This window comes from Malus domestica, chromosome 06 (genome assembly GCF_042453785.1).
Source record: "Malus domestica chromosome 06, GDT2T_hap1".
Taxonomy (NCBI): domain Eukaryota; kingdom Viridiplantae; phylum Streptophyta; class Magnoliopsida; order Rosales; family Rosaceae; genus Malus; species Malus domestica.
In genome coordinates, this window is record NC_091666.1 from 31,051,488 (window position 1) to 31,074,255 (window position 22,768).

A 22,768-nucleotide genomic window follows, 5' to 3' on the forward strand; every position below is an offset into this window, starting at 1 on the left:
CTTTTTGTATGGTTTTGTGCTTATTGGGACATATTATTTTCCAGAAGTTGGGAAAGAGAGAAAATTAAGTGTGAGTACAACTTTGTGGTTCGAATCAGCGAGATGCCACATGGAATTCTTGTTAGTATATTGTCTCTCTTGCCGCTGAAGGAAGCACCAGCTAGTACGATTCTTTCAAGGCGATGGCAGTATGCGTGGTTTGCTATCAGAAACATGCATCCCAGTATTTGAAAATCTAAAGCATTTGGAATTAATAGTTAAAGCAGCCCATCGTCGGTCTCCTTGTTATTTAACTTATTTCTTGAAGGCATTTCCTTGCTTGCAGCGACTTGTGGTGACGGTATATATGTGTTTGTACTCGGGTTTTCGTTTTCATTTTTGAAGAATGAATGAAACCATTTGATAAACGTTTAGTTTTCATTTTTGGGGCTAGAGATGGAAGGAAAGCATATTAGAGAAAAGTGGGGTGCAAAGGGCGGTGGGAGGGAGGAGGAAGAAACGAAGGAGAATGCATGAGACAAAAACTTGAATTAGTGAAAAAAAGTGTAAATTGTGTTCAATTTTTGCTTTTTAGTTTTTACTTTGTGTATCGTTCCTTGTGCATTTCCTCCACATCCCTCCCATTGTCCTTTTGTCTACTCTTCTTCATGTCCATTTCTTTTGTGTATCGTGCTCGTGCATCTTCTGTTAAGCTTGTCATGCACTTGATGAAGAGTCTTGTTGCGTTGGAGAAAATTGTTACTGATCCTGTCCACCGTTTTGGTTTTGATAGACGAGGGTGTCCTAGTGAAATCGCCCGATCGGTTGAGGTCGCCATTGAGGAAGAGAAGGGAAGAGATCACGCTATGAAATACCTCAAGAGAGAGGTGCCTTCAGCTATTGAAGAGATCACGCTCTGATACCCCTAATCGGCCAATCGGTTAGGGTGATGATCAAACAAACATGCAAAGCACTTGTACATAAAAACTTACCCAACGCCTTGTCACTGTTTTTTATGCTAGTATCACTTTTACAAATACATTTTACCAAACATCTAACTATTTTATTTAAAACAACAGAAGTAATTTTTTTTCTAAAAGTACAGCAATACCAAACTAAACCCTAAGAGATGCGCATGAGATTTTTTTATTCTATTTTTTTTCCGTCTTCTCCTTTGTTGCAAAGAAGACTTATGCTTCATTCTCCTCTTCGCGAAGAATGATAAAGATGTGAGGCATTCCACTCACTCCTCTTCCTATGCTAAAAGGGTATTCTTCGTGAAGGGTAGAATTTTTCCATGCTAGGCTAGGGATGGTTTTGGCAGAGTGATTAATGCGAAAGAAATACCAAATTGGTTACATATTGCTTTCTCTGGTCGCTTTGTTTGTGCAAGCCCTCATTCCAATGACACATTCACACAGTAGGACGGAGTGGGGTTAGTTTGACATTCTCAGAGAGTGATTGATTAGTGCGAAAAGAAAATATGTGTCCTTATAATTTAAGGAAAATTAATGAAAAGAGCTTGAAAATTTTAAGTTTTAATGATAATGACAAAATAAAGGGTAAAGTGAATAGTACCAGGTCTGACTTTTTAGTATAAAAATTTGTTTTTTCGTTAAAGTGAACAGTACCGTGAGCTTTTCGTTAAAACTCCCTATAATTTATTGGGCAATTTTTTTATAAAAAGAAAAAACTTTGGAAAAAAATATTTTCAAAAATACACTAAAAATAACGTGTGCATAAAATACGTGTATTATGCAAGTGGCCTTTTACCAGAGTGGTAAAAATGTATTGTGCCCTTGCATGACAGCATGAGTTTAAACCCCATTGCTGGCTAATTTAACATTTAACTTACTAATACTATCGCTCGACTCAAAAAAAAAAAACAAAAAAAACAAAAAAATGTGTATTATATGTAAAATAAATTCTAGGTATTCGGCATTATCATAGGCCCAAGCCCAAAACAAACTGGGTTAAAAGAAATCAGAAATTGGGTCATAGTCCTGCAACCCAAATTGACTCCAGAACTTGGAAGCGAACGAAGCGTCTCTAGAAAGCAAACTGGGTTGCGTCGATTGATATCCCTAATTCCCCCGCTCTCTCCCTCCCTCTTTCTTTCTCTCTGCTCTTGTTCCCAAATTCACCGATCCTTTCTTCTAAGTTCAAACCCTAGTTTCTCTCTCGTTCCTAAATTCCGAATCCTTGGAATCCTTCGAAATGGCTTCATTATTGATGTTCTCCGTAGTCCAGTCGTAACATAGGGTTTAGAAACGCACCTTCGAGGATAGAGATGTCAGAGTAGCACTGAGGAGAGAAGCTCAGCGCTATCCCCGGAGGTGCACCACTGTCGTCTCCAACGAGGTGGAGATGCTTGCTCTCCTTCATCTTAATTGGGTGAAGCCTCTCGTGAAATTTTCAATCCACATCCAACACGCTGATGTCGACAATCTGCTCGCCATGGCCAGAAGGAGGGGTTTGGAAGCTACAGTCACAAACTGTGGCAGGCATTGACACCGAGGCCATCGGCAAGTACATAACACGCCATGCTTTCAGAGGTTTGTGGAGAAATTTCAAGCCCAGAGATCGTCGAATAAAAAACTTGAGGAGGCAAGATGAACCCACAATTCACTATTGAAACGAATAGTGGACGCTGACACAGTGATCGTATTAACCACGGAATAACTCCGTCTCCTAATCAAGATGAGGAAGGAGTGGAGGTGTCACAAGACAAAAGGCCACATCTGTCTTGCCCCCGGGCTCTCCATAAGGGACAGTGAGGTCATCTTGAAACATGGCAGGGATAATAATTTGTTTCGTTCTCGCGGTTAGAGTAAGCCTCTGACCTTGCATTCTTGATGACCATTTCTTGCATTTCTTGTTCAATTGGATACCACTGATATTAGATCGATCACCAAGTGAGTTTAATTTCAATCAAGAACTTTATCGTTGGGGTTTGAAGAGTTGGGTTTTGCTATTGGAAATATGACATACAATCTTGAAAGATTAAAACCCAAAGAAAAGTAGTTTTATGATTCTAGTGCTATGTTTTCTACTGAACCAAACAGGAAATTAACCTTGTCATTTTTACATTTGCATTTCATTCACTACTTTTTAAGATCTATACGAGTTTATTAATTCATTCGATCAAGTTTTCAAATAGAATGTGTTTTCCTTTGGAATTAAGTTTAGCTTGATGTGTGTAGTGGCTGCTATTTCACTCTAGTTTATAGTTTCACTCTTTCAAATATAATCATTGTTGATAGTGACACAAAGATTCCAAGGATTCGAAATTTGGGAACGAGAAGAGACACCTTAGCAGCCACAATGGTTCTAACGACGAGAAGAAACGCAGCAGCAATAAGTGAAGAGAAAAATCGTGGCACTATCAACAATGGCTCCAATGGCAATGAGAAACGCATCAGCACATAAATAGGTTCTTACGACGATGAAGAGAAGGAAGAATGGCACTAACAACAATCAAAAGCAACATCAGCAAGAGTGAAACTATAAACTTGAGTGAAATAGCAGTCACTACACACATCAAGCTAAACTTAATTCCAAGGGAAAACACATATTCTATTTGAAAACTTGATCAAATGAATTAATAAACTCATATAGATCTTAAAAAGCGGTGAAGGAAATGCGAAAAGTAAAAATTACAAGGTTAGTTTCCTATTTGGTTCAGGAGAAAATATAGCACTAGAATCATAAACTACTTTTCTCTGGGTTTTAATCTTTCAAGACTGTATGTCATATTTCCAATAGCAAAACCCAATTGTCCCTACGAGAAAGTTCTTTATTGAAATTAAACTCACTTGGTGATCAATCTCATATCAATGGTATTCAATTAAACAAAAAATGCAAGAAATGCAAGAAATGGTCATCAAGAATGCAAGGTCAGAGGCTCACTCTAACCGCTAGAATGAAACAAATTATTATCTTTACCATGTTTCAAGATGACCTCACTGTCCCTTGTGGAGACCCCGGGGGCAAGACGGATGTGGCCTTTTGTCTTGTGACACCTCCGCTCCTTTCTCATCTTGATTAGGAAACGAAGTTCTTTTATGGTTGATACGATCACCGTGTCAGCGTCCATAATTTGTTGCAATAGTGAATTGTGGGTTCGTCTTGCCTCCTCAAGTTTCCCATTCGACGATCTTTGGGCCTAAAATTTCTCCACAAACCTCTGAAAACACAACGTGCTACGCACTCGCCAGTGGCCTCGGTGTCGATGCTCGCCACGGTTCATGACTGTAGCCTCCAAACCCCTCCCTCTGGCCATGGCGAGCAGATTGTCGGCATCGGCGCTTTGGATGTGGATTGAAAGTTTCACAAGAGGCTTCACCCAGTTGAGATGAATGAGAGCAAGCATCTCCACCTCGTTGGAGACGACGGGGGGCACCTCTGGGGATAGCGTTGGGCTTCTCTCCTTAATTTTACTCCGGCGTCTCTATCTTCAGAGGTGCGTTTCTAAACCCTTTATTGGGACTGGACTACGGAGGACATCAATACTGAAGCCATTTCGAAGGAAATTGGGACGAGAGACTCAAGGAACCCAAGGATTCAGAATTTGGAGCCATTGTTGATATTGCCACGATGTTGTGCTAGGATAGCACCAAACCAATTAAAACTAACTCAAGCTAACCCACATAAATATATCAAATGGAATGGAAGAACAAAAATAGAAAAAGACACCAAGATTTTAACGAGGTTCCTCAACAGTCAGTGTAACTGGAGTACGTCATTGGATTAATAAGAGCTCACCCAATAATCCATTATCAACCAAATTGAAGTGTTACAAAGTGTTGACAATCTCATAACCCAATACCCAATACATCCAATAGGTCTCACACACCAACGAAACAAATAGAGAATGAAATATAATGAATAATTTCCTCTCTATATATAGCTCAAAACTATAACAACAACTACTACTTTGATGGATGATTGCTAACCAAAGAGAGGAGCACTTTCTTCTTCTTCTTTTTTCAAACGGGGGCTGCGGCACCCCTTGTTTCTTTTTCTCTGCTGCTCTAAAACAAAGGCAGCTGCTGCCAATTAAAACCCTAGCCACACCCGTGGCTTTTCACATGGGCCAAAAAAGAAAGGCCCTTTAAATGGGCTTCTGGGCTTGCAAATAAAGACCCACTACTACTCGGCCATAAATTCAACACACGATTCTTCTCTTTACGTGTTGCTGCTGCGTTTCTTCTCGTCGTTAGAAGTTAGAACCATTGTGGCTGCTGAGGTGTCTCTTCTCTTCACTAGTATGGCCGTGTGATTCCGTTCTTGAATAATTCGCCGTCGTCCGACTTGCTAGCTAGTAAATATCAGGTGGCTTAGCTGATGGTTAGTCAAATATTGCAAGTAGCTCTACACGACTAAGTATACGATGAATTTGAGTTGACTGAGTAATTTGTTTGTGCTACTGCTCTTATTTCTCCTTCAATTACAAACTGACAGAGCCATATACGCATATATAGATATAGTTACAGTGATATTGATGAGCAAGTAAGCCTGATAGAATTCTAGTTCTCTTGCCATTCTTATACTTCACTTAATTGTCATCCTAAATTTTCACCCTTTTTAACGTGTGATCATATCAAAATAACCAGATTGGCGTGTGGGAGTTGAGGGAATGGGGAAGAGATCATGCTATGCAATACCTTAAGAGACGAGTGCCTTCAGCTACTGAATTTGTATGCTTGTAAATGTCAAAAGTTGAGTTATCTAATCATTTTTTGAATCAAGAAAAATATAAAGGGAAAATCCTCGAGTACAACCGTTCCCTACATAATCAAACTGAAAAGCATGAAGAGCAAATGAAGGAATACAATGATCCCAAATATGACAATCAGTAATAAGAAGGCCTTGGCGAGCGAAGGCATCCACCACAAAGTTAGCCTCTCCATAAATATGTTTATAGTCAATGCAATCAAAATTTGTCGCCATCCACTCGATATCCTCAATAATAGGAACCAAATTCCATGGCGTTGCACCCCGGTCCAACACTAATTGAATGACCAACTTAGAGTCACCTTCAACCATAATCTTTGTATAGCCCTTCCTCTGAGCAAAAAGAAGGCTTTCTCTAAGAGCCTTAACCTCCACTTCAGAAATAGTGGCACCATCCAAATTTAAAGCTCCACCTCTAATAATCTGCCCATTATGATTCCTTAAGACAAATCCCGTCACCGCCTTGTCCCCAGCCGCCACTGAACCGTCAAAATTTAACTTAACAAAACTCTTATCCGGTGGAAGCCATTTAACAATTGTGGAAGTATCATCATTATTTCTTCTCAAACCTTTACCATTGGCTTTAAGATATCGCTCACCCATATATATAGCCAATAACTTAAATCTTGCCGGAATGGACAAAACATTTCTGAACACCATATTATTACGGTCATTCCAAATTTACCAACAAAGGAGTAAACACAAGCTCAAATCACTAGGCACTTCCTTATCAACATGCTTTAAAGAATTTAGTGAGTCTACTGCCAAGTTGAAGTTAGCATTAGTGAAATTGCCCGACTTAACTGATGATGATGATCCTTGAAGTTTACAAACTTTTGGATTTTAACTTCTATCCCGTTCTTTAGTGGTTGTGGTTCTTAATCTTTGTAAATATATCACGTTGAGTTTGCTGGTAGCTTGTAGTAATGATCTTAGTGAATAGGTATTTTGACACATCTAGATTTAGGTCAGTTCGATGCCAATATATGCGCTTGTGTTATGAAAATTGTTCTCCTAACCTATTCGTAGCTTGTCTTAGCTTTAGTCAAACATCACGATACTTGAACACTAAATGAAATCAGAAAACTAATGTATAATGGTCGGTGAAGCATTTTCCTCTTTCTAAGTATTGGTATTAAGAATAAAAAAAAGTATTAATAAAAGAAACTTTAAGGCAAAAAGACAAGCTAAATTATGATCAAAGATACTGTTCAGTGAATAACATAAAATTCCGACCCATAAATAATATTTTTAATCATCCAAACTGTTCTTTTTTTTTCTTTTTTGCTTCAAGAACCTGCAAACATGTGCAACACAGCTACTAATCAAAGCTTTTGGCTTTTTGGCCTCAAATTTTAAAATTCAAACTTTCCAGAGTAAGAGTCGGGTAATGATATCCCCGGTCAACCTATAAGTTTGGAAAAGGATATTCGTCGGATTCTTTTCTTGAGGATTCGGAGAATTCTGTGATCAATATCTTCGATGATATTTATTGGAGCGGGATTTCCCACAAAGAGAAATACCTCCACAGAGTTGTTGACCGCAATCCTCACGTTCGCCGAATCCTTCTTCGAAGTGTCCCAAAATAATCTTCCTCCGCAGCTTTGGCCGGGCGGGGTACCTGCAGAAGATACTCCGACGCTCAAGTCAGTCGATTAGTTCCTATTCTCGGGATTCTCTCGGGTGTTCTTTACGTACCTGATTCTTTGGCTCCTCTCCCTATTTATAGGATTGCGTACTTGAGATTCAAGTGCCACGATCGTCTTCCTTCCCCACTTCCTTAGTGGTCATCGTCATATCACTACATGCTTTGGGAACAAGTCCCATGACCTGTCTTCCTCTCCCACTTCTCTTCCGTAGTGGGGTAGTTACCTCGGCACGCGCCCTTGTGCTTATTTCTTGTGGGCTTTTTATTCTGCACAACTCTTTTTCCTTAGATGATCGGCCCATGAGTCGAAATTAGGTTTTATCCTCCCACAATATTGATAATTAGTTGTTAATACAAAAGGAAGATGAATAGTTAGGTCTATAATGGAAGACGAAGAAGGTTAAAGTTTGAATCGTCTTCTCTGTTAATACAAATAGAACGATGAAAAACTAGATTTACAATGAAAGAGGGTCAAAGTTCGAATTGCGTTATATGTGGTGTTGATTTCTTCGTGACAATGAATAAAGTACTTCATCACTTTATTTTCTTTTTATCAAAGTTAGTAGTACTCTAGAAAGAATCTCATTTTCAGAACTGTTACAATGTATGAATTATGCGAATGACGTAAAATAGAACATAAAAGTTTGACCTAAAATTAAGTAAATAAATAGAGAAGAGGGTCCAAAGTCTGAATTAGTCAAAATTTCATTCCATGGTGTCGCACTTATGTGTTGTCAAATTTTAGATGTGCCATGCTTGCGTTCATGCATGTCGGTGTCAAATTTTCTGCACTTTCTTTCCTTGTTTATATATTTATTTCCTGCACTTAAAACCTATTCAAAGTTCAAACTCCTACTAATATACGTCAAAATTCACATGTGGTTCAATATTTTAACAGATAGGATGTTTGTTCGGAACTTATTCATTCTCTAAATTATTATAATAGTATAAACTCTTCTCTTTCCCTTTATATAATAATTTAAAAAAAAAAGAAAAAGGTTCAAAACTCATTGTCATTTCTACATAAATGTTCCAGTCAAATATCTTATGAGTAATGCTAAGTAGACCAAATTTTTTAAACCAAATTTGCAAACTAAATGATGTGGTTGTAGATGATTGAATTATTAATTAAGTATCGATTAACATGCTTATTTCTTATTGGTGATACATCGTTTAGTTTGCAATTTGGTTTAAAAATTTTGATTTCCCTAACATTACTCAAATATTATTGGTCAACAATATTTGATTATAAAGGTAAATAATAATCCAGGCATGGTCAAATTTATAGTTTTAGTGGTGTCGATTTATCGTACGTTGGATTATAATGGTAAAAGATTGGTGATTTGTTTTGGACAAAAGATAGAAAATCTACCATGATATTTTTACGACCCCAACAACAAATATATGAAATCACGATACCCTAATCACAATTAAATATTTAACTCGTAAAAAATATTGGTGATCTTTGAATATCATAAAAACAGTGCAAAGTTTTATTGATGAAGGATACAAGAAGAGAAGATGAGAAGGATAACATGAATTTTTTAACTTTGTCAAAATTGTAATAAATAAATCTCTTCTTAACAGAAAGAAAGAAAAAAATACGCCAACGAAAAATATTGTTCTCTTCAACCAAGGTTTGAGTCTCGTAGATGACAATTCTCTTGATGGACGATTTGTAGAAATAAAAAAAGAGCTAAGATCCTTTTATAAGTTCTCAAAGAGACTGGTGATAATGTCTTGGACCTGTGGGATGGAAATACTTGACCTCATCTCTTGTCTTTGTGTGAGAGGTATGACTTTTGAAAGGTAAACGAGACGTTTTGTGCTTTTATATTTGGCCATATTTAAGTACATTTTTATATATTGGAGGAGTGCTTCAATTTCAAGTTTTAAATTGAATTAGTTTAAGGATCTTTTCCAGTTTGGCAACTCTACAAATCTTTATTGATACTTAAGGTGTCTCTTTTTCTCAAGTCAAATCATTCGACATCACTCTCTTCAATTAAATCCAAAAACCTTTACACATGAAAAGGGGAGGTGTGCAAAGTCCAGCGTTTGTCATACTCCGTTATAGGGACTTGCTCGTTCCTTTCACAAAGGTTGGGAATAGGATTTACCATTTGCAAAAGCACCCTTGTCTAAAGCACTTTGCATAACACACAAATATTTGTTGTCTCTATTCAACGAGATAATATAAAGATAGAATTCTAGTGACGTCGTCATCTAATATATGCAATATCATCACCTATTTAAAAATTAAAAAAAAAATAATAATAAAAAGTCAATACTAAAATAGAAATTGTGTAATCCTTAATAAAAATAGAATTTTAGTGACGTCGTCGTTTAATATGTGTAATATCATCACCTATTTAAAAATTAAAATAAAAAAGAGATAATACAAAGTCAATACTAAAATAGAAATTGAGTAATCCTTAATAAAGATATAATTCTAGTGACGTCGTCGTTTAATATGTGCAATATCATCACCTATTTAAAAATAAAAGAGATAATACAAAGTCAATACTGTCGGTAGCAGGCGACTACTAGACAAAACTCTTTGGTGGTTGTTGCACTCCAAAAGGGTATAAGTAGTTACATTCTTCAAACCTTAGAGGTCAAATGTTTTTTTTTTTTTTTTTTTTTGTTGAACAAAGTTTAAGGAGAAGAGGCTAGCCCATATCAGGATCAAAGTATAGCACAAATGTCTTTGATTAAGCATAAGTATTACTTTATTTTATTCAGCAAATGAGTTTTCATTGGCAAACAAAAACTAACTAAGATCGTGATTTTTTTTTGTTTGTCATCAAAAAATTATTTGCTGAACAAAATTATAGTAAATTTCGTAATTATTTTACAAATACATTTTAAAAGATAAAATAGTATGATGAGAGTTGTTCATATTTGTTAGCGTCGGTCAAACTCACACAGACATAGCGAATTCTTAAATATTAATATGTTAGCTTTGAAATTGTAGAACAAAATTAGTATACGAAACCATACCTTCTTGTTTCGAGATTTTAGAACTGAAGAATATGTATAATTAAGATTCTTTTAATCTTGTTTATTAGTGCAGTTAATTAGAATAAAGTTAATAAACTATTCTTCCCAAGCATACAAAAGTAACAAGTATTTTTTTTAAATTTTTTTTTAACAAACGATATTATACATACTAAGGGGAGGGGTGGATTTAGCCAGGCTAACAATAATATGATTCAAACTTGCATTTAACGAGTATCGAACCTAATACTACAAGAAAGAGGCAGCTTCTCATTTTGATAATTTTATTTCCAAGAATCTCAATTTTGTTCGGAGGTTTGATAGTTCAAATATTTTTGTTTTTATACAAACAATATTAGAACTCGAGATCTCGATTCCATAATTTCAATTATATTTAAAAGGAAATGGTCAATTATATTTAAAAGGAAATGGTAAAGGGACTCTCTCAAGAGTGACATTTTTCATGAACTCATTTTCATCTTATAGTTTAATTAATTCACGAGTCAACATAAGGTGATAGAAATTCTATACAGAGTCTCACTTTAAAAGAGTCTGCTTAATATTTCTCATAAAGACTGCTTAACATTTCTCATATTTTTTAATACACAATCATTTTACATAAGGATTATAAATTGTCATTGGACTTAATTATGAGGATGGAGATTAAATAGAAGAATGTTTGAAACCTTGGAGATACATCATGCACTATTTGATTTTGAGAGCTTAGGTCAGCCACTGAAAGTGAAACACCTGGCCCCCTGGCTATGCCCATGCTTGCCAATTGCCACCCACAAATATTGAGATATTCAAAATTCAAAGGCGGACCACTCAACAGAATATTCCCACTTTATTAATCTAATTTAATTTTATAGTAATGTTAGGAAAACTAATTCTCATCATCCTTATTATTATTATTTGATGAATTTAAATTTTTACTGATTATGATGCTAAATAAGTTAATGAGCAAAATATTTTTGGACCTTCTTTTATAGATAACATTATATATGATGATTAATAATTGAACTTCTTTATAAATTTAAAAAAGAAATTTAACCATCAGCTCTTGTATTATGTTTTCTTTAAAAGTGATTTAAAAGTTTTCAACGGTTGCTTTTCTGTTTTCTTTCCACTCATTTTCTGACTATAATCTTATAATATTATTTTTATCCTTAAATATGTTTGTGGGCCATGGAATGTTGTTTATACTTTATTTAGAATAATGTTAGAGAGATTAAATTTAGAGATTAAATTTGCAAACTAAATGATGTTTTACGAACATAAATAAGCACGTTTATCAACGTTTAAGTAATAAATCAATAATCAACTTCCATATCTTTTAGTTTTTAAAACTTTATCTTCAAATTTAGTCTCTCTAGTATTATCTTTTTATTTAATTAAACGTAAAAATGGGAGTGAATGAGTTGAAGGAGTTGAAGGGTGAAAGAAAAACTAAGCTAAATCCAATACTAAAATTCTACTTCATGACAAGTATTTAATTTTTTTTTACTAATACACAAATAAAATATGGAAAATAGTAGTACGTAGACGGCTTTTTTTTTCTCACTTACTAATACGATTTAATAGTATTTTTTGATGATCATTTTTCCATGTCTTCATCCGATGATCATAGGAATGGACATGCAATAACAATCGCATGCAAAAATAATTATGGTTGGATTTGAGATTTTAGAACCATGTTTCATTGCTAAAAGAAGAGCGACAAGTATTGTTGAAACTTAATCACAAATGAACAAAGTTCCAATTATAATTATTCAGACACGTGTCTTAATTGATTTTTCAGCTGCTCTTCTTTCAGCAGCGGAGCGCGGTTCTTAATTTTAGGTATAATCTACACAGTCAACCTGCAGTGATTTTTGGAAATAGATCATTTCCGGATTCCTTCCACCTAATCCACCAAGGCCACAAATCCAGACCTTTAAAATTTGATCTAACAGGTAAAAACAGAGGTCCACTTTAAATGTTATAATAACTTTAGTCGTTTGATCAAATTTCAAATGCCCGAATTTAAGGCCTTAGTGGATTGGATCCCTTTCCGTTATTTTTTTTCAACCCTTCATTGTAGATTTGTTTTTGCCAACTCTTATTTAATTGCAGATAATTACTCAACAAGATAGAATTTACTCACAGTAAAACACTAAAAGTTACCAGATAGTAACTGCAGTAAATTCTCGTCTCCTGCCTCGCACGCACCGGAAAAGTGGCGGGTAGTGTTTGATTACCAGATCCCAACCCCACTCACAAAGTCTTATAACAATTTATTCAATAATTTCCGCTCCAATCCAAAATAAACGTCTCTTCAAATTTTCGTTCCTTCAATTCCACTTCGTTTTCAAGTTCATTTCTTTCAAATTTCCATTTGAAATCGAGAGCAAACAAAAACGAAAATCCTAAACCCAAATTTCCCTCATCTTCCAGGAAAAAACTCGCATCACCGACCTGGATTGGATTCAAGTTCTTTTTTTTTCTTTTAAATTGCTTGACGCGTCTGTGCGTTTAAGTTGCGGACTACAAGTTTGAATCGAAGACTCGATTTTTTGCAAAACCCAGAATTCAAGTTTCTTTTTTTCGTAAAACCCAGAATTCAAATTTTCGTTTCTTGGTTTCGTCTCTGCGATTGGGAAGCGGTTTGCTTGCCGGGAAATTCTAGGTTTTGGTTTTTTTTTTTACCAAATTGGGGATGAGGAGGGCCAAATTGGACAGATTGGAGACCTCCTTCTCCCTCAACAGGAAAAGATTGATTCAGATTCTGATCGCTGTCGGACTTCTGTATCTACTTTTAGTCACGTTTGAAATTCCCTTCGTGTTCAAAACCAGTACAGTCTCGCCGGACTCATTATCTCGACCCAAAAGGCTAAATAGCAAGGAAGACGTGGAGGAAAAGGATGCCCCAAGTCGCCCTGTTGAGCAAGTTTCGCTGAACTCGTACCAGCCGACTCAGAGTCGGCCACCCAGAGAATTCGATTTCGTTTCGGGTTTAGTATTTGACCCGAAAACTTTTGATTCGGAGCTTTATAAGCCGGCGAAGGTTGCTTGGGAGGTGGGGAGGAAGTTCTGGGAGGAGGTGATGTCTGGGAAGGTGCAGATTGATGCTGAAAAGGTGGGGAACCGATCGGAGGCGTGCAAGCATTCAATTTCGTTATCTGGGTCAGAGTTTTCAGCACAGGGGAGGGTGATGGTGCTGCCGTGTGGGCTGACATTGGGTTCGCACATAACGCTGGTGGGGAGGCCGAGGGCGGTGCACCAGGAATTTCAGCCCAAGATTGCCCTGGTGAGGGACGGTGAGTCGTCGATGGTATCGCAGTTTAAGGTGGTGTTGCTGGGATTGAAGACTGTGGAGGGTGAGGAGCCACCGAGGCTTTTGCATTTCAATCCAAGGTTGAGGGGGGATTGGAGTGGAAGGCCTGTGATTGAACTCAACACTTGTTACAGGATGCAATGGGGCTCGGCGCTTCGATGCGAGGGCTGGAAATCTAAGGCTGATGAAGAAACTGGTGAGTGATTATCCATGTCCTATAAAGTTATATACTGGAAATGCTAGATATGAAACTTATGAATTGTTCTGTTTATGCTAGTTTGGTACATTGGTTTCTGTTTTGAGCTTTTAACATTCATTGAAATTGGAGCATTGCAAGTAAGCTAGTACTGGAATGGGAATAAAAACAGTAGTTGGATTTCTTTAAATTGTGGTATTGTGCCAGTTCGATGTGCAGAATGCGGTGTCGATGTTCAAACTTCAAAGTGTGTTTGAGTTGTTAATTGCTCATTGATAATATGTGGCAGAAGTACAAAAACTATAAGACTTTCGTTTTCCTATTCAGGAAGAAATTCGTTGTTTTGGGCGTTGGTGTTGGCTCATTATCTTGCTTCGATTGTTATGATTCTCATTATTTCCAGAGTTCATTCATCCTTCTAAATGTGGTCCACCAAGTTGTGTAATTCTTTAGACTGGTTTTAGTTGATGGTCAGGTGAAGTGCGAGAAATGGATTCGTGATGACGATAGTCGCTCAGTGGAGACCAAGGCAACATGGTGGTTGAGCAGGTTAGTAGGCAGAACTAAAAAGGTGCCTGTCGACTGGCCATACCCTTTTGCAGAGAAGAAATTGTTTGTTTTAACTCTTACTGCTGGCTTGGAGGGTTATCATGTTAATGTTGACGGGAGGCATGTCACCTCTTTTCCTTATCATATGGTGAGTAATATTCTGCTACCTCTTGACCTCGTGATGATTAAGGATTCTTTGCTAAGAGTTTTGTTGTGATGTTGACAGGGATTTTCTCTTGAGGATGCCACCGGGCTGTCTCTGAGTGGGGATGTTAATGTGCAATCGGTATTTGCTGCTTCTTTGCCCTCATCCCATCCTAGTTTTGCTCCAGAGAAGCATCTTGAGATGTCAACCAAATGGCAGGCCCCGCCTCTCCCTGATGGAGGTGTTGAACTCTTCATTGGTATCCTTTCTGCAGGCAACCATTTTGCCGAGAGGATGGCAGTAAGGAAGTCTTGGATGCAGCACAATCTTATCAGATCGTCAAAAGTGGTAGCACGTTTCTTTGTAGCATTGGTAAGCAATAACAATAATAACACTAGAATATTTGTAGTTGGTTGATGCACAGTTTTTAAGTGGGGGACTTACAATCTTTTCTGTTGATACTCGGACAGCATGCTAAAAAGGAAGTGAATGTTGAGCTGAAGAAAGAAGCAGAGTTTTTTGGCGATATTGTTATAGTGCCTTACATGGATAACTATGACTTGGTCGTATTGAAAACTGTTGCCATCTGCGAATATGGGGTGAGTTGTGGAATAAACACATAAATGAAGATTTGATACTGTTAAGTATTCTCCTGGAAATAGTTTTCTTATAATGCTGTTGCTTCTGTTTCAGGCTCGTAGGATGGCTGCTAAGTACATTATGAAGTGCGATGATGACACATTTATTAGAGTGGATGCCGTTATCAAAGAGGCGTATAAAGTACCAGAGGGAAAGAGCTTGTATGTGGGGAACATAAATTACTTCCATAAGCCTCTGCGCTATGGTAAATGGGCTGTGACATATGAGGTATGAAGAACTTATTGTTTCTGATATCTTTTGGTACGTGTCGAAGAATGTTGATCATGTTTCAATTATTTCAGATTTATAGTCTGTGATATTGACTTGTAAGAATCTTTATTTTGTTGAAATCTTGTTAAAGGTTGTCGATGTTGTACTATGTTCAATTTCTTGCATTGTTTTCCGCTGACGCTTGGTTTTTTATATTAGTATTCATAGCCATTTGTTCTCTGTTTTCTTGTTTCAGGAGTGGCCAGAAGAAGACTATCCACCCTATGCAAACGGGCCAGGTTACATCTTGTCATCTGACATTGCAAACTTCGTAGTATCCGAGTTCGAAAGTCGTAAATTAAGGGTAAGTAACATCCGCGCCTTCTCTGCCCTTCACGCGCACACACCTACACCGGTATGCTCATGTAATGGGTGGTTGATTCTAAACAATCTGATCTTTGTGCAGTTGTTTAAGATGGAAGATGTGAGCATGGGAATGTGGGTTGAGAAATTCAACAGCGCAAAACCAGTCGAGTACGTGCACAGCTTCAAGTTCTGCCAATTCGGGTGCGTCGAAGACTATTACACCGCCCATTACCAGTCTCCGAGACAGATGATCTGCATGTGGGACAAATTGAAACGGCTCGGACGGCCTCAGTGCTGCAGCATGAGATAGTATTTGTGGTATTTCATGAGCCCATCTCTAGAATCTAGGACATGGAAGTTTTTTTTGCAGTTATAGCACCAGATGATCTGGTCCCTGTACATACAGAAATTGCCGGTATAAATAGGAATTGCGTTTCCATATTCTTATTCTTTCGTTGTTACTGGTCGTAGTTTCTTTGTTTTCTTGACCCGATGTTCCGGGCTCTCGGGAGGAAGCCAACGATGGTGACGAAGAGGTCGAGGTGGAGTTCGAGTTCGAGGTGTGTAGACCTATAAACGGGTCGGGTTTATTGGCTTTTGGTCGGGTTCAATCCGACCCGTTAAGTTAACGGGTCACCTGAATCCGACCCGTTAAGCAATTGGGTCATCCGTTTCATCCTGTTAACAATTATTATTATTATTATTATTTTGCATAGAGTTTACTTTTTGTTGTTAAGACTTTACTGAAATTACTAAAACATCATCAACTAACGGGTGTTAACGGGTTGACCTAAAGTGACCTGTTATTTAACGGGGTTGTTAAAGGATTCACCTGTTAGCAACTCAATCCGTTAAGCATCCACCCAATACTAATATTAACGGGTTGGATCGGGTCGGGTCGGATCCAAAATGTCAGGTCTAAGTATGTGTAGGGAATTCCGTTTGTGTACAACCATGACTAATCGCCTTAGAAGAGGACTAGTCATTTGAGAAGAGAAACAAGATATATAATCCTGTATAACTAGTGATGGCAAATATAGAAACAGTAAGGTTTTATGCGTCCATATTTTGTTTTTTGTCAAATGATAAATTTATTTAGAGAGCTAATGAGATTCGAACTCAAATTCAAATCGTGATGAAAGAGCAACCCTGCTCTCGTCACTTAGTAGAGGGCCACTTGCGCGTCCATATTTTGTTTGATTCTCTCCTCATTTTACTAAAGGAAGAAATAAATGGAAATCTAGGAATGCCGTTACTTTTGCCACAAGTTTTAATGATCTTACCATTAATGAACATTTACTAAAGAATCTGAACTATTACGGCCAACTGGGAGAAATTTTTAATTGTGATGAGAACACAAGTGTTACACCACATGTTTTAATATGAATGGTGATACATTGTTTTTTTTTAAGGTATTAACTTTTTAGCACATATATCTTACTATTTGTTTAATGACACGTGATGTACCATCCAGTGTATCAGTCATATTGAAAAATCTCTCGCAAAGTGGCAGCCCTTTTTCCCTCTTCTTTATTATATTTTTCTTCTCTCTCTTTAAGATAGTAGTACTATCTACACACTTTGTTTTTACATTTTTACACATTTTTTTGTTAATTTCTATCTAATAATTTCCAAATCATTTGATCCGATAACCAAATATTAAGAAGGGTATGTGAAAAGTAAAAAATAATGTGTACAACACCACTCATGTTAGCGTGAAACACGATTTGACATGCCAATATCGTGTTACAAAGCTATAAAAATTACATCACGTACATTAGGTTATTAGATGTTTTATAATTCAATTAAATGCTTAACACCACATCAGCATATCACGTTATTCCAGCTAATTTGTTCATTGAACCTACCTATCCAAGCATTAAATTGGTTGGATAAAGTTGCAAATTTATTTTAAATAAAAGCTTATCCATCTAAAATTACCATATCACCCCTCCCTCCTCCTCCTCCCCTCCAAACGTCTATATAAACCCTCCCTTACCGCTCGCAAGATTTACAGTTTCAGTGTAAACAAAAAAAATTAAAAAAATCATAACGGTCTGAGAGGATCCGACAAAGCAAAAATCCTTAAAAAAATCGAAAAAAATAACATTATTTTGGTAGAGTTATGTCGGACACGTTTTGCCGCGACTGTAACAGTCTGACGGAGGTTGTCTTCGACCACAGAGCGGGCGACGCGATATGCTCCGAGTGCGGCCTCGTACTGGAGGCACACTCCGTCGACGAGACCGCCGAGTGGCGCTCCTTCGCCGACGACTCTAACGACAACGACCCGAACCGTGTTGGCGGACCCGTTAACCCGCTTTTGTCAGAAGCTGGGCTTTCTACCGTCATTGCCAGGCCCAAAAACGGCGGCGGCGGCGGCTCCTCTGAAGCCTTGCCATCCTCCGTCGGGAAGTGGCAGGGACGCGCGTCTAAGCCTAACCGTCATCTTCTCGACATCTTCGGTGCAATTGCCGTGATGGCCGACAGGTTTGGTTTTCTTGCTTTGCATGCTCTAATTTCACTTGTTGTTGTTAGTTAACATAATTTGTATTTGTTTGGTTGCTGGGAAAGTGAAAGGAATAAGGAAGAAACTTTTTTTTTTGTTGTGATCGTATTTTCAAAAAGCATTGCATCATTATCATGTCATCAACAGTGGATCCACGTATAATTGCTTCTCTAAAAAATATTGTTCAAATTTCAACAGTGCTTCTAGTAAAAGTGTTTTATTATAAGCATGTTGATTTTTATTAATTTTTTTTAATCCGAGTTTTTGTGAAAAAGTACTTTGCTTTCTGAAGAAAACATCAGAGCATGGAGCGTGCTTAGTCAGAAAGCGCTTCTACGAGCGACAAGTTCTTTAAGTTTTTCTAGCGAACATTGCTAAAAATCATTTTTGGCTTTCAGAAAGCACTTGCGCTTCTGGATGTCAATTGGAACATGATCTGATGCATTTTGTTGGGTTTTCACTGCAGGTTGGGACTTGTTACAACCATAAAGGTATATCAGTTAATATTTTAGCATCATTTTCTTTGTGTTTGGTTTTTGTTAATTGTCTTATTTTTAACTGGAAGTGTGTAAAATACATTTTTGGCCAGTCATTAACCTTGATTTCAATTTGGTCACAACGTTTTTATGTTCTCAATTTGTAGCTAATGACTAAGGATGTTAAGTAATGAATGGTTTGTTCTTTCAGTTTATGATCGGTTGAGGCCGGTTTATACAATGAAAAGTGGACACTCTTATGGTGATTTTCGATATAAGTTGAAGGAAAAGCTTCTTTTTTGTCCCGCTATTTCATCAAGTTTTGAAAATATATCGTTTTTGTCCCACTATTTCGTCAAATTTTCCCTTGTCAACCCTTTAGCCCTATCCTGCATTTTAGTAATTGCAGTACATGTAAAGCTAATTCCTTCATGTAATTATATTAATTTTGTATGATGAACAGTTTCATTTCCGTTTTGAATCGATGGAGTGTATCTACATTTAAGTTTTACCATTTTCGTGGTTTAATGACCTGTCACCTCTTTGTGCATGTCCGAGGACCTTGTTTTGAAATCGATTGCGCACAATTCCTCGTATGTAGTTAGTACTCGGTCATTAGTTTTTAGTTGGTAACTTGGAATCTGAAGCATTCATTGAAGTTACAATTTTTTCTCTGTGTTTTTTTATGTATCATTTCTCGATGTAGAATTATTATGTGATCTCACAGACTTGTGTCAACTTCTTATTAGGGGTTTGAACTCTAGTTGAAATTAATCTTTATTTGACGAAAGCCTTCTGTTTCAGATGGGTAATCTTTGTGTTTGTATTATTGTGACTACCAGGATCGAGCCAATGAAATATACAAGAAGGTAGAAGATCAAAAACCTCTCCGAGGGCGAAATCAAGATGCAATTGTGGCTGCTTGCCTCTACATTGCCTGTAGACAAGAAAATAAGCCTCGTACTGTGAAAGGTAGAAGAGAAGAGCGTGTTTGTGTTTGTAACGATTTGAATTCGTTTGCTTATCTTTTTGTGCGCGGGATTTACTAAACTTGTTTGTTCCATCCAGAAATATGCACTGCAGTCAGTGGAGCTACCAAGAAGGAAATTGGACGGGCAAAAGAGTTCATCTGGAAACACCTGGAGGCCGAGCTTGGTCTGGAAATGGGAACTATCCATGCTGGAGATTATTTGGTGAGTTTTTCATATTTTCCGTCTCTTTGGGTTTCAATATTTTATTTCCTTGTTGGAGATGTGTTTTGCTTGAGAACATAATTATCGCATTCTCTCTGTAGCGACGCTTCTGTTCCAATCTTGGAATGAAGAATCGAGATGTCAAGGCTGCCCAAGAAATGGTGCAGAACACTGAAGAACTCGTTATAAGGTTGGTAGTACCATGTTTACTAGAAAATAAACACTAACACTGTGTTGGACTATTTTCTCATCCCTACTTGAGACGATAGAGAAACTCCTCCACCAGTTCACAACAATCTTGTTGCATAATTCATGACCTTCTTAGCTTGAACTCTATGTCATAACTCCGACAAGAGGAGAGTCCTTAGATGTTTCGCAGTAACGGATATTCTTAGACCAAGTCGAAGAATTTCCTTCTCCGGATGCAATTTTGGATACTGAAGTATTGTGAATACTTCAATCCACCGGAAAATGTACAAAACCAAAATCCCTGGATTTCAATCTTTCAACCCAATCAGAGCATTAGCCGCATTAAATGGTTTTTCTTCAACTTCATAGAATTAATGTCCTCACTTCTGCAGGAGGAGCCCTATATCGGTGGCAGCTGCCGTTATTTATACCATCAATCAACTAGCGGATGAGAAAAAGTCACTTAAAGGTTAGGAATCTATGTGACCTATTGATTATTCTGTTGGGAAAGCCTGTATTAGTTTTGTTTTGTTGCAGATATCTCTGTTGCTACTCGAGTTGCTGAAGGGACGATCAAGAATTCCTACAGAGACCTGCATCCTCATCTGGCAAGAATAATACCGAACTGGTTTGCCAACGAGGAATGTGTCAAGAATCTGCAGCCCTAGAAATTGAAGGTGGTGATCATAGTTAAACTAAGTAGGAACAATTAGAAATCAATAATGTGCAGCATCAGGAAATGTAGTATTTATAATCCATCGTTTTATGAAGCGTTTGGGAATTCATTTTTTCTGATTTTTATTTTTCGTATCTTTTATTTCGTTGTAAGTAGAATGAATTAGGGTTTTCCTTCATGAGTTCTAGTAGCTAGCTGCCCAAATTAGGGTCCAAATTATTTGATTGCTTATTTCATGACTGGAAGATTTGCAATTCTCTCTTTGCTTCCTTTGCCTCTTTCAGACTTCAAGGCATATGGTGTTTCAAATCAGTGTCTTTATTTTACTGAGTTTTCTCCATGGCTGTAGTAATTTTTTGTAATTTTAAAACCGAGATGCATTGCTATAGCATGACGGTTACAAGGTAATGTGTTATCCATAGCAATTAATGTGACCGTCACACTGAAAAATTTCTCATATTTAACCAGATTTGGTGATTTTGTTCCCTTGTGAGCTATTATACGTTACAAATACATGCAATGTTTCCACGAGCGACTGATTTGTGACTGAGACCCTTTGTCGTCTGCTTTTTCCTCGACAAATCGCCACCACCATGTGAGGTCCTAACAAATGCATCTAGATATTTTTTGGGCAGTCGTGAAATGAGATAGTGAGATTTATAGAAACGGATCATATGTTATTATTATTTAAATTTAATCTATTAACGATTGTAGGCAGTTAAAGTGACAGAGTATTGTAACTGCCCTGAGGATCCTCCAATTACATCCGTTCATTGTACATCGTGTGGTAAAAAATCATTATAATTTTTTTTTACTTAAAATTAAATATAAATAGTGCCTGACAAAAACTGACCGCACGATATACGATGAACACATGTAATTAGAGAATCTCCGGAGGACCCTCACTCTTGTAACTGCATCCGAATTGTCGAGAAAAAATAAAAATCGAAGAGAAGAAAAGGCTAGCATCAAAGACAGACACGAGATTTGGAGCTCAATATTCGAGCAAACATGTTGAGTTTGCCTAACAATTGCAGGGTCCAAAGTGCTGGGAAAAAATATTGCCTAGTTTTTTTGGTCGGAGATGGGGGAGGCCAACTAGACATTGATATGTATGCTTAGACCTCTGTACTTTAGGATGGTCGTCAACGCTCGCGTGAATGACTGTCAACTTTTACGAAAATTGATTTTGCTTGATAACATCTAACATTGTCAACCCAAATGCATGGAGCCATGTTTCCGAATGTGCACAGGGTTATGTCCCTCTTCATGTACTGCACTGCACGGCCACGAAACATGTAAAGCAAATCCATGGCCACATAAATCCACAAGGGGCTCGATCAAATATTTGGTTGTCTTGTAAAGCAAGTAATTGGTGAGCGTTACATTGGCCTTCTCTCCAAGTCCAAAGGCAAGATTAGAGAAAATAAAAGAGAGGAGATAATTTTGGAATCCCACAAAAAATTAATCTGTAATTTAGATTATTTTATAATATCACTTGTAAATCTAAGCTATATCACACTAGTTCACAAAGAATTCACAAGCAAGCGCTGAATTTATATATTGCTTCTAGCGGCATAGGCTTGTTTCGAAATACTTTTAAAATGACTGAAAGTGTTTTTATAAAAAATATTTGTGGGTTCCAAAAGCACTTGAAGTGTTATGTACTTCTTATGGGAAGCACTTTAAGTGCTTTCCCATTATTTAGTTGCATTTATTAAGGATTGGTTTCAAAAATATTTTTACCAAAAACACTCCCAAAGGAGCTCATATGTGCTTCATTCAGCAACGGCACAGACGGAATCAAGGGCAATACATCAACAACTTCTTCTTCAGTGTCTTCCTGTATGTTAGGAAGATAATCTTCATCATTGCTATCTTCCCCTTCGTCCGCCTCAAGATTCATGTCAGATGCCGATGAAGAGGAAATCTAATCTTCTA

The 22,768-nt window shown here is 37.3% G+C and overlaps 2 protein-coding genes across 2 annotated transcripts; both read left to right on the forward strand.

Annotated features, from left to right (window-relative positions):
* Nucleotides 1–12,621: 12,621 nt before the first annotated feature.
* LOC103437784 (hydroxyproline O-galactosyltransferase GALT6-like) lies at nucleotides 12,622–16,225 on the forward strand. The gene is made up of 7 exons (XM_008376286.4): nucleotides 12,622–13,875; nucleotides 14,340–14,572; nucleotides 14,651–14,941; nucleotides 15,040–15,168; nucleotides 15,263–15,436; nucleotides 15,675–15,782; nucleotides 15,885–16,225. The coding sequence occupies exons 1-7, from the start codon at nucleotides 13,062–13,064 to the stop codon at nucleotides 16,092–16,094; spliced, it is 1,959 nt and encodes a 652-aa protein (XP_008374508.3). The 5' UTR covers nucleotides 12,622–13,061; the 3' UTR covers nucleotides 16,095–16,225.
* A 1,556-nt stretch (nucleotides 16,226–17,781) lies between these two features.
* LOC103437783 (transcription initiation factor IIB-like) lies at nucleotides 17,782–21,096 on the forward strand. The gene is made up of 7 exons (XM_029104004.2): nucleotides 17,782–18,274; nucleotides 18,760–18,784; nucleotides 19,612–19,741; nucleotides 19,838–19,962; nucleotides 20,064–20,152; nucleotides 20,544–20,620; nucleotides 20,689–21,096. Exons 1-7 carry the CDS (start codon nucleotides 17,910–17,912, stop codon nucleotides 20,817–20,819), a joined length of 942 nt encoding a protein of 313 aa, XP_028959837.2. The 5' UTR covers nucleotides 17,782–17,909; the 3' UTR covers nucleotides 20,820–21,096.
* The last annotated feature ends 1,672 nt before the right edge of the window (nucleotides 21,097–22,768 follow it).

Bases quoted from the DNA above. Each gene is read 5' to 3' on its own strand.
- LOC103437784 (XM_008376286.4), top strand. From the start codon at position 13,062: ATGAGGAGGGCCAAATTGGACAGATTGGAGACCTCCTTCTCCCTCAAC. The intron at 15,169-15,262 runs GTGAGTTGTGGA...CTTCTGTTTCAG, and splicing joins TTGCCATCTGCGAATATGGG to GCTCGTAGGATGGCTGCTAA. The intron at 15,437-15,674 runs GTATGAAGAACT...TTCTTGTTTCAG, and splicing joins AATGGGCTGTGACATATGAG to GAGTGGCCAGAAGAAGACTA.
- LOC103437783 (XM_029104004.2), top strand. From the start codon at position 17,910: ATGTCGGACACGTTTTGCCGCGACTGTAACAGTCTGACGGAGGTTGTC. The intron at 18,275-18,759 runs GTTTGGTTTTCT...TTTTCACTGCAG, and splicing joins ATTGCCGTGATGGCCGACAG to GTTGGGACTTGTTACAACCA. The intron at 18,785-19,611 runs GTATATCAGTTA...TGTGACTACCAG, and splicing joins GACTTGTTACAACCATAAAG to GATCGAGCCAATGAAATATA.